The sequence below is a fragment of the Ovis canadensis genome, chromosome 9 (assembly GCF_042477335.2).
Source record: "Ovis canadensis isolate MfBH-ARS-UI-01 breed Bighorn chromosome 9, ARS-UI_OviCan_v2, whole genome shotgun sequence".
NCBI classification, from domain to species: Eukaryota; Metazoa; Chordata; class Mammalia; order Artiodactyla; family Bovidae; genus Ovis; species Ovis canadensis.
The window spans coordinates 65,040,248-65,052,665 of record NC_091253.1 but is presented as its reverse complement, the minus strand read 5'-3'; the positions used below and the strand labels follow the sequence as shown (position 1 = coordinate 65,052,665).

General features: G+C 39.7%; 1 protein-coding gene across 2 annotated transcripts in view; it reads right to left on the bottom strand.

Annotated features, from left to right (window-relative positions):
* The window catches only part of ZC2HC1A (zinc finger C2HC-type containing 1A), a 47,683-nt gene extending 38,381 nt beyond the window's left edge, over nucleotides 1-9,302 (bottom strand). Inside the window, exon 1 of one of the 2 annotated variants that reach the window (XM_069601072.1) lies at nucleotides 9,176-9,302. In XM_069601072.1, the coding sequence (XP_069457173.1) occupies nucleotides 9,176-9,191 (16 nt within the window). In that variant the 5' untranslated portion in view covers nucleotides 9,192-9,302. The remainder of the gene's footprint in view (nucleotides 1-9,175) is intronic. The other variant, XM_069601073.1, reaches the window with a different exon arrangement.
* Between the last annotated feature and the right edge of the window lie 3,116 nt (nucleotides 9,303-12,418).

The following is a 12,418-nucleotide window of genomic DNA, read 5'->3' as shown; positions in this document are numbered from 1 at the left end:
GTAGAGAAGCATCAAATCACTATACTCTGCACCAGGAACAGAAATAGTTTATGGTCTTTATACTTCCCAGTACTTTATACTTCCCAAACAAACTCACAGAAAAAGAGATCAGATCCGTGGTTACCAGAATTGAGGACGAAGGAAGATGGGAAAGTACAAATTTCCAGTTATAAGAAAGTACCAGGGATGTAACGGACAATATGATAAAGATAATTAACCATTCTATATTGTATACGAAAGTTAAGAGATTGGATCCTGGGAGTTTCTCATCAGAAGAAAAAAAAAATTTGTTCTTTTCCTTTTATTTTGTATCTGTGTAAGATGAGAGATGTTCACTAAATTTACTGTGGTAATCATTTTATGATGTATATAAGTCAAATCATTACCCTGTATCCCTTACACAGTGCTCTATGTCAATTACATATACAAAACTGGAAGGAAAATAAGATAAAAACAGATGATACAATTTGGATGATGAAGCCATTCTGGGGATGGATAGTGACGACGGCTGCACAGCAATGTGAATGTACTTAATACAACTGAATTGTACACTTAAAAATGGTTAAAACTGTAAATTTTATGTTATGTCTATTTTTTCACAATATAATGGTTTTAAACTTAAAAAAAAAAGGAAGAAATAATACTGGAGATTAAAGAGGTGGCTTCCTAATATGATTAGGGAGTCTCAAATAGAAAGAATGTTGTCCCCACCAACCTCAGAAGTATTATGCTTTAAGGAAAAGATCACCTAGTTACTATGCATTATGTAAATTGATTTTTTCATACACATAATATTAAGATTCACTGGACCAGCAGATTGAGATAATCTGACATTAATGAATCTGACACAATTCATAAAGAAGTTTCTGCAATTTTCACAAAATCAAGTTATTATAATGCATCTTTCATTTACTTTCGCATAACAAATTTCATCATACATACACATACACACTCACTGCATGCCTTGGGATCTACATAACTAAGTCAATTTGTCATTTTATTTTCTAGCCAAATACCACACCTAAATTTACTTCTATACGTGCAATTTTCATTAAAATGACAAACGGAGTATCCTTATCATATTCTCTACTGAATACATTGGCAAAGGAATACATCAAGGCTGTATACTATCACCATGTTTATTTAACTTATATGCAGAGTACATCATGAGAAACACCGGCTGGAAGAAGCACAAGCTGGAATCAAGATTGCTGGAAGAAATATCGATAACCTCAAATACACAAATGACACCACCCTTATGGTAGAAAGCAAAGAAGAACTAAAGAGCCTCTTGATGAAAGTGAAAGAGGAGAGTGCAAAAGCTGGGTTAAAACTCAACATTCAAAAAACTAAGATCATGGCATCTGGTCCCATCACTTCATGGCAGATGGGCAAACAATGGAAACAGTGACAGACTTTATTTTGGGGTGCTCCAAAATACTGTAGATGGTGACTACAGCCATGAAATTAAAAGATGCTTGCTCCTTGGAAGAAAAGCTATGACCAACCTAGACAGCTTATTAAAAAGCAGAGACATTACTTTGCCAACAAAGGTCCATCTAGTCAAAACTATGGTTTTTCCAGTAGTCAGGTATGTATGTGAGAGTTGGACCATAAACAAAGCTGAGTGCTGAAGAACTAATGCTTTTGAACTGTGGTGTTGCAGAAGACTCTTGAGATTCCCTTGGACAGCAAGGAAATCAAACCAGTCAATCATAAAGGAAATCAGTCCTGAATATTCACTGGAAGGACTGATGCTGAAGCTGAAACTCCAATACTCTGGCCACGTGATGCAAAGAATTGACTCACTGGAAAAAAAAAACCCTGATGCTGGGAAAGACTGAAGGCGGGAGAAGAAGGGGATGATAGAGGATAAGACAGTTGGATGGCATCACCAAGTTGATGGACGTGAGTTTGAGCAAGCTCCAAGAGCTGGTGATGGACAGGGAAGCCTGGTGTGCTGCAGGCCATGGGGTCACAAAGAGTCAGACATGACTGAGAGACTGAACTGCACTGATTTTACTGATGGTTAGAACTGTTTTATCAGAAAACCATTATCTTCTAGAAGTGACAAACTCATGATAAAAGTACAGTTATTGACTTCATATATGTGTTGTTGCAAGGCATTTATTGAGTCCACAGAAAACTTATTAGGAAAATCAAAACAGACATTGGTGGGAACACAATCAAACAGTAACAGAAGAATGTTTATTCTTGCATACTTCAGGTGTTCCTCTGCCCTATTTCAGTGGCAGAGAGTGACTATTTGTCATGTCAGATGGAAGTCAATGCCTGGACGGTGGCAGTTAAGCTGTGAACAGTACAAAAGCATAGCTAAGCTTTGCCTGATTTGTCCTTTCCAATAACAAAGACTAGGTTATTTAGGGAGATCAAAGCAATTTCATTTATCTGGATCACTTAATTCCATTAATTATCCAGAAAGCTGAGGCAGTTGCTGGCAGCTGAATCCATTAGATACATGAAGATTAGAATGTCTTCATAATGACTGTCAAAGTGATACCACATACTACTTACCTATTTATAGTTTTCATGTCTTCCTTCAAATTCCAAACAATGATTTAAAAACATATCAATATAAAATGCTGAATAGTACCAAGTGTTACTTGCTTCAAAGTATATTTTAGTATTTCCTTGTTAAATAGATAACAAAGAAAAATCTTTTGAAAATTAACTGTTGAAAAAAATCAGTTAACACATGGAAATAATGTGAGTGCCTACTTGAGTCCCTACCAATTGCCAAGCATGTACCAAGCGACAGTGACACAAGCAGTCACTGCTTGATAAAGCCAACAGTCTACATGATTTACTTCTTTGGTTCTATATCTAAGAACCAAATCCTCTTCCTTTTTTTTTTTTTTTTAATACAAAAGCTTAAAACTTAATATAACAGCAACAAGACTACCACCATAAAATCAACTCCTGGGATTAATTCCTATAAGTCATCAAACATGTTCAAATTGTATTCAAAGAAAAAGAAAATTATTATCACCAAAGGCATAAAAAAGAGAAAATAGCATTACAGAGAAAACATTTTAAATTATTTCCAAAAACAAGAAAAAATTAAGTCATTATGTTATTTAAAATAAATATATGTATATATATAAATTTAGTTTTCTCTTATACAGCATAGCCCTATAATCCACAAAATATGTCACGTGTGTTGGCATCAACATCCCCTGGAAAGAATGTCTACCAACAGGTCATGATAAGCAGCTTAGGCTTTTAGTCACGAAGCCACAGTTTGTCCTAATGGAAATGTTCTAATATTCTTTACAATAGAAAAGGCACTGGAATTTGTCTCATACTGTCTAAGACAAGTCTCAGCTCTGTCACTTAGAACTATGACTTGCTGGGCAAGATATGAAACCTCTCTAAGGTTCACATTCTTCTTATATAAAATAAGGATATTAGATTAAATGACCTAGGAGCACCCCTAACTCTAATACACCATAATAAATATAGCATATTTATCAGCTCATCCTAGATTTCAGTATTTCACAGTCACCCTTAACCTACTCAGCACACAGTCTTCACCCTTCATTCACTTTAGTGACCTGCTCTCCAGTAAAAACAACCACTGCTAAGACAACTTAGAAAGCTCCATCTCTGGACTCTTAAAATACACAAGCACGCTAACTACAGACTTCTACAATCAACCTTTCGGTCACTTTCTTGATCTCAGAGTGACTTGCATTTTCCTGATAACCCATTCCTGGTTGTACTTCCATTCCTATCCATTCTGAACTTGACTAGTCATTTCCACTACTTCTACCAATCACCCTCAAATCCTTTGCTTATGGTTAAATGTCTGGAAAATGCTAGATTAAACAAACAGGTTTTCTTAGAGTAGAACTTCCTCAGTTTTAAGAGAGAGAGATTTAGTATGCATTACTTCCCCAACAGAAATCCTTTCTGTGCCTAAAAGTTATTTAGGACCAATATCCTGAGTAGCATATTTTTTGAAACACCGGCTTACATTTACCGACTAACTCTTCTCTACCTTTCATTCACTCCCAATCTGAAATACAGGCAAGCTTTATCAGGACTAAACACTGTATTAAAATAGACACATATGTTGATTCAACAAGTACTTACTGAGCACCTACCATGAGACAGGAACTGTTCTAGGAATTAGGCAAACAGGAATGAAATTAGGTATGAAATGGATGAAAATAGGATGAAAACAGGGATGAAATTAGGCAAACAAGATGAATCAAAGATCCTGATCTCACCAAGCTTCTACTCTTTGGAGGAAAAAAAAATCACTTTTTTTCACTACCTGACATTTTATATATTTACCTGCTTATATGGGCTTCTTTAGTGGTTCAGATGGTAAAGAATCGCCTGCAATGTGGGAGACTCAGGTTCCATTCCTGGGTTAGGAAGATCCCCTGGAGAAGGGAATGGCAACCCACTCCAGTATTCTTGCCTGGAGAATCCCAATAACAGAGAAGCCTGGCAGGCTACAGTCCCTGAGGTCGCAAAGAGTCAGACACGACTGAGCTAATAACACTGTTCATAAAATGTTTTTTAGTGAAAAGGACAGTGCAAAGACAGAAAAACAGAACAGAGTAAGGAGAGAGAAGATGGTCATAATACTATGTGTGTGTCTGGGAAGTAGATACCATCAGGTAAAGTTTATTCAATTAGGAGACAAAGACCTTAAGAAACAGAAGCAACTGATTACCGTTAATCTATTAATTGTCAAATTGAAATGCCTCTTGAATCCTCACCTTACTGGACCTTCCTATATCATGAGACACTGCTGACCAATCCCTGTTACCTTTAAAGCCCTTTCTCTCTTGGCTTCAGTGATCTTTCTTTCTCCTAAGCCCAAGTGTTTCGGATTTCACAAGCCAGCAGGGTTGCACCTGGTTAGTACTTAGGTCTCTAAGAACACCAAGTGCTACAGGCTTTTTCTAGCATACTCAGTAAATATTCATTCTGCCCCTCTTCCCTTTCTTGACAATTTTGAAGCCTTTTTAAAGACTGCCCCCTCCTCTAGTTTCCTTTCCTGCTCAACCTTAAAGCATCAGTTCCCCCCAAGTTTTTTTTCTTCATTTTGTTAAATATAGCTTCGCTTAGCAAACATACCTATTTTCTGTCACTAATAAGCTGATGACTACTAAAAACTCCCAACAGACATTTACAGGCAGCTATAAAACTTTTCCACCAGATATGCCCTGAGTACCATACAAATACAACATTTCTAAAGCCAAAATCATTACCTCATCTTCCAAACTTGTCCTTCTCTTGGTTAAAGATAGTATTAAGTCTTAATCCAAGCTACAAAACTGCTTTATCCTTGATTCCTCTTCCCTCCCACATCCAGCAGTTCTATTTCATCTCTCCATCACAGAAATGTCTTCATACCTATCTCCCCTCTTTAATTTCTGCTGCTTTTGCCTTAGTTCAAATCTTTATCACATATACACGTTTCCAGCCTCTCCCTTCTCCAATCTATTCTGCTGCCACAATTATCTAGTGAGATTGCCCACAACCCCTTCCAAGTCGGCTACGTTTTACCTACACTGAACTACTTACTCTTAAGGTTCTAACACACTTCCTGGGATTGTTATCCATCCAATAAACAAGCACTAAAGGGGGCCTCCTATGTACTAGGCAGTTTGCCAAATGCTTAATATATGTTACATCATATAATACTTAATATAGTTCAGGTAGATTGGAGTGTATTAGCTCCAAAGCTAAAAAGAAGCAAAGCAAGGATCCAAGCACAGATCTGTCCAATACACTGGCTATTAAAATAATATGGCATCAAAGTCAGTACCAAAAAAAGAATGAATCAAGATAAATTAGTAAAGATGATGAATTAATTATCAGTTAAACCAGTGCTTAGATTAGGGAAAAACAAACAAAAACCCCTAAAGGGACAGCGTGGCTTTCTTCAACTATATCAAGAGCTACATTAGAAAAGAGCAATCAAACTTTAATCAAGTTTTAGAGGGCAATACCCTAAGCCCTACCAATTTTAGCAGTCCAAAAGAGGACTAGACAGGAAGATCTGTCACAATTGTTGATAATGACTTATCAACATATTAGGAAAGGAATGACAATACATATGGATAAAACCTGCTTAGGGTTTGTCCTCTCTCCATTTTACAGATGAAAAGCTTAAAAGAGATTGAACTTTCCCAGGTCTAGGACTACTTTTATTGCCTTTAGACATACCTATACTGCATGGTGGTGGTTTAGTTGCTAACTTGTGTCCGGCTCTTGCGATCCCATGGACGGCAGCCTGCCACGCTCCTCTGTCCATGGAATTCTCCAAGCATGAATACTGGAGTGAGTAGCTGTCCCCTTCCCCATGGGATCTTCCCAACCCAGGGATCAAACCCAGGTCTCCTTCATTGCACTTGGATTCTTTACCATCTGAACCACCCTGGAAGCCCAAGAATACTGGAGTGGGTAGCCTATACCTTCTCCAGGGGATCTTCCCAACTCAGGGATCGCACTGGGGTCTTCTGCCTTGCAGGCAGATTCTTTACTAGCTGAGTTACCAGGGAAGCCCCAAGAGTATGACAATCTTCAATAAAATTTTTCAGGAGTCCATATATTTTCTGATTTTAAAATCAAGTTTAGTCTGCTAACTGGCTTCAATTAAAAACATGAGTTTAATTCCTTTTAATTTCATGCCAAGCTGTACTATATTTGCTTAATTACTATGGTAAAGAATCCTTCTGCAATGCAGGAGACGGGTTTGATCCCTGGGTCGGGAAGATCCCCTGGAGAAGGGAATGGCAATCCACTCCAGTATTCTTGCCTGGAGAATTTCTCAGACAGAGGAGCCTGGCAGGTTACGGTCCATGGGGTCACAAAGAGTCAGACATGTCTGAGCAACTAACCACACAAACACACATGGTATGTATTAAGCAAATTCTCAAAGATTTTCTACTGAATACTGCAATATGAGGTTCATTAGACAACTTTGATATGCTGGATTTTAATTTCCAATAGGGAAAAACTCTATCTTTTACTGTACCAATGTATCACTGTTTATTAAACAAAGTCACAGAGGAATGAATTAATGAATTCCTCATTAAGACTCAAATTTCTTCTTTATAAAGTGTGACCTAACAAGGGCTAAATTTTTAAAAGGAGGAGGAGAAAAAGAAAGGCACTAACTTCAACAAAAGTCTCTGAGAGCTTTTATTTTATTAAAAATTTTTATTACCATTTGAAATTACCAATATTCAACTGTTTTGCCCTAGAAAAAGGATAACTTCATATATTGTAACCTAATTCATTACAATTAACACACCATAACATTGTTAATGATAGCAATTTTGTTTAAAAAAAATTAAATGAGTAAAGAAGTACTGTTTAACATGAAACATCACAAGTTGGGCCCCTAAAACATACCCATGATAACATATTACAGCAGAATTCATGTTTTTCTTCACCCATGTAATTGGGTATCATAATAGATTTTCATTGTATTTTAAAAGCATTCTTGGTAAGATTTCAAAAGTAATGTCAGCATTGCTAAAACATAAGATTCACTAAAATGTAGGTTCAATGAGAAGAGCGCTTTGACTTTTTATTTTTTCCTGTATCCCCAGGGCCTCTCATGGACAAAGTCATTTATCTAACAAATATTTATTGAACACCTACTTTGTGTCAGACATTGTTTTAGATGCTTAGCATAAATAAATGAAAAGTCAGATGAAGATCTTTGCCTCAATTACAAATGCTAAATAATAGAAAAACAAAGCTTCAGAAAAACCATTCTAAAGCACTGTATGTGTATTAAAATAACTTCATGAGAAATGCAGGACCCATGATCCTATGCTAAAATACCATCATATGTTTGAAAATTCATTAAAAAAAATAAGCTGTCTCCAGGAGTTCTCTAAACAAAAACACCTTGAGTAAGGAATATCATTACAATTCCTACTTCATGCAAACTTTTGAGTGATCTGCCTAAAATAAACTAAATAAGCAAAGAACAAGAACTTCATTTGTTATAGTACACTGCAGCTGCACACAAACAGAAAATCATCACAGGTCTCGACTATCTATCATCCTCAAGGTGGTTAGTATGAGAGCATCACCTGGGAGCAAAAGCATGAAATAATATCATATTCATTACTGCATTTGCTTTTTGGTGAGACTAGGTCACTGCAGAAAGTTATCAGTTATTACTTTTCTTTTCATAACACAACTTAATAATTTACTCTCCAGCATACAACAATACACAGGGCTCAATGCCTCTGTTTATTAATTCCACCTGAATCTATGTAAATTAAGAGGAGGAAAAAAGCTAAATCATTGCAACAGTATCCCTCCGTTCTATTAGGGTTATTCTTCATTAGAAGGATTAAGCACAATTTGAAAAGGAATCTTGAAACTGCTGTTGCTGATGCTGTTTTCTTTTTTTCCTTTGTTGTCTTTAAGAGAATGCTGTATTACACAGGATGACATAGGTAAAGAGAACAGAGAAGTGAAAGAATTGGAACAAAGCAAGATCTGGAGTCCTGGTACAGCACAAAGATAAACCCAAAGATAAAGAATCAATGCTGGCTTTTCCTTACAGAGTCCTCGTGAATAAACCCTTAAATCCTTCTGTTAACCTATTGTCCCGGCTCTAAAACTGGCCAGTGACACTACCTCGGGAGATGCTCTCGGCGCTCTTCCCACAAAAGATGCTGCAGAAATGGAAAAACGGTTACCTAGGGAAACCAAGGAAAGTGGCCAAGGAAAGTATCAGCAGCTCAAGGTTGGAGACACACCCCGGGGCTCCAGCAAAAGCTGGCGGTGGGGAGGCGGCAGACATGAATGGAGAGTCCGCTTTGCAAGGAAAATATGTTATTACCAATAGGACACTCAGGTAGTGAGGCAGACCAGAAAATGGTAAGAAGGGATTTGCAGGCGTTTACCAGAGGCAGATCAGACTCGTGGGGTAGGGCAGGGGAGCGCATCAGGTAAAAACCGTTTGAGGAGGGGTAGCCTAAGGATCATTAGCTCGACCGTGTCTGGGGCTGCAGAGAGCCCGATCATCCCGGCCTCCGAAGGAGCGGCGGGGTCCACCGCTATGGAATCTGCCCTTGCCTCCCCGGTACCTAGGTCCAGGGCAGACCCTTTCCCCCGCCACCCCACCCTCAGGCGCCCCGCCCACATCCTTTCTTCTCCTCACCTTCCAGTCCCTCCATTGCGCCAACGCTTCAGGATCCACCGGACTCCTTGAGCTGCACCCGCCGCCGCCGCCGCCGCCCAGCTCCCGCTGTAGCAACCCGGCCGCACCTCCCACCTGCTAATATTCCGAGCTCCCATTGGTCCGGCGCGGGAGGGGCGGGGGTTACGAAGGGACGGGGCCGCGAGGTGGCCCGCCCCCTGCCGCCGCTGCGCGGAGGCCGCCCAGCTCCGCGCTTCAACAGCGCGGGTGAGCCTGCACCGCGCTGGATTGCATTTTGCCGCCCGAAGGCGGGCTTTGTTCGACTCTCGCCTTGTTTTTCTCACGCTTTAGCCTTTTGTTTAGAATATCTCAGCACCTCAGGGTTCCCGTCAGCAGTCCCTCAATCAAGTGCAGTTCTGAATTGCCATCTGTCCCTCTCTGAGGACGTGAAGCAAACACGCAAACAAACCCTGCGTCCTACACAGTCTTGAGCAGCACCCTCTCCATTCCCCGCTGTGTAATCACATTTCACCGGAGTGTATTTCCTAAACTTTCTCTTCACACACGGATATGTGAGTCTTAGGACCGTTTTCCTACAGAAATCGTACTTTCTATCTGGAATTGTGGAACTGAGATTTCTCTCGGCCTTCAGAAACAATTTCCTCAGCAGAAAAGCTTGGGCCGAAAATTAAAGTGAAACCCAGAGCTACCTTCCTCTTCGGCTACTTTTGGCCTTCCCGGGCCCCAGACTTGGAACTAAAGTAGTCGGTCGGCGCCCCAACTGAGGTGACATAAAACTACGTTTGATCAGGGAGTTTAGGGGGGAAACTATATATGACAGATGGAAGCCTGTTTCTGTGAAAACATCTTGGGATGAAGGTAACTGCAATACTAGCTAAAACCTCTGCTTAACAATCTAACACATTTCCCCAGAACTAAATGTCTTTGAAATTTTGATTTAGATAAGCCGTCTCATTGGCTAACTCTAGTATCCGTCTTGGCAATTTGTCAGTGTTAGTGTAATTTACGTAACAAATCTTACATGAATTCTCCTATTACTCTGTTCAGTTGCAAAATGTTGACATCATATCTAAGTTTGTCTGCTTATAAAAGTACCTAACTTACAAACCAGAAGCCTTTATGAAGCAAGAGTTCTATTCTCCACCCAAGAATGCCTTATAAATGAGTAATCTGAGCACTTGGGGCTTTCCAGGTGGTGCTAGTGGTAAAGAACCCAACTGCCAACCAGGAGACATAAGAAACTCTGATTCAGTCCCTGGGTCTGGAAGATCTCTTGGAGGAGGGCACAGCAACCCACTCCAGTATTCATGCCTGGAGAATCCAATGGACAGAGGAGCCTGGCAGGCTACAGTCCATAGAGTGGTGTGGGGAAATTAACAAGATGGTGCCAGTTAGGCTCTCTCTCCCCGTGTTCTCAGGGCCTTCTCACCCATGTTCTATAAACAATGGTTTTGCATGATTATGTTACAGCCAAAATCACATATAGCACTGCACATTTGCTTCAGGAGGTACTCACTTGGTCATGGGCTACTTTGTGTGGTGGGCCTGTGCGACCTTCACCATGAAAGCTCTGGTTGCTGCTGCACTGGGGCTACATTGGAGAAACATCATAGTTATGTTACATGAGGTTATGTTATGACTGTTATGGCTTCATTATGGTTATGTTGTGACTGTTGCTATGGTGCTGCGTCAGCCAGGAGAGAGACTGTGATATGGCTACCATGCCAGACAGGCGAGAATAAACCTGTCTGCAGGTCCTATGGCTCCTCGAGTCTCCCTCCAGCCTCAGCTGGCACCTTGCCTACTCTGGGTTTAGCAAACAGTGCAAACAGTGTGAAGAGAGAGACAACCAGTGTCAGGAACAGGATCAGCAATACAGGTGGCAAAGAGTTGGACACAGCTGAGGCAACTTAGCACACAGACAAGAGCAAATACCTGAGGACTACACCATCTCTTACTGGGAAGGTGATTTTAGTATGTTTGAATGTGGTGCAGTCTATCTCTGATATGGACTCTTGAGACATGCCTGTCTCAACTCCTCCTCTCCCCATAGTTCTGCTCTGGTTTTTTTTATTCCTTTGAGATTTGAGATCCTAGGCCTAACTGGCCAGCCCACAGCCTTGCCTGCCACTTAGTCACCTTGGAAATGAGTGGGGAAAGGTCCTTTGGTGCTGCTAAGACTAAAGTTAGAATCAGGGAGGGGTGGGGGATGGGAGTACTTTAAACGAGCACTAAAAAGGAAAAACCGCCATTGGAAAAAAACCCAAAATAGAGAAAAAACTTACTAACTTACTTTACAAATCACAAATCTTGAACTGAAGTCAAGTCACAAATGGAATTGGCTGATACACACCCTATTGGGTATAACTGCTACAGTAACAACAATACAGTAACAACAACTGCTACAGTAAAAACAATAATAATGATAAAAGTAATGATTTTGAAAAATTATGTCAGGCATATTTTAGGTCCTTTTCATATAGGCGCTTATCAAATCTTCAAAACAACTGTACAAAGTAGATATAATTTTCATCTTTTAGAATTAAATTTTGAATTTCTAGAAGTCTCAGAGATTAAATTTTTGCTAATATTTATACTCTTAGTGAACGATGAAAGTGAAAACTGCTCAGTCATGTCCAACTCTTTGTGACTCCATGGAATTCTCCAGACCAGAATACTAGAATGGGTAGCCATTGCTTTCTCCACCAGATCCTCCCAACCCAGAAATCGAACCAGGTTCTCCTGTATTGCAGGCAGATTCTTTACCAGCTGAGCTACATTAACTTGGATTTAAACTCTAGTCTGTCTGATTCCACCTATAATGGATGATTTCATATGACTCCTCACTTCTTCCTCATCTTGCTTTCTAATTACCTTAAATGTAAATTCAGATAATTCAGATTGGTTATTCAAAGTGTATTTGTGTAGGCATAGCTACTGTGAATCTTAACTCTCTAAAACGTGCCTGCCAATCTTTAGGAGTAATGTTCTCTCAACACTGTTATCTACCCTGGCTTCTTCAGCTTTCCCTGGTCCTGACCCCTGGGTGAAAAAGACAATTTCTTATCTGCCTTTCCTTCCTCTGCCTCCTACGTGCCTGGCCCAAAAATGTCTTTGGTCTTAATGTACTCTTCTGGCTTTTCTTTTTCGTGATCTACTCCATTTTTCTGTGACATATTCATTTAACAAATATTTGTTGAGTACCTACTATGTTTCAGGCCCATTTCATTTCAACCCAGCCAT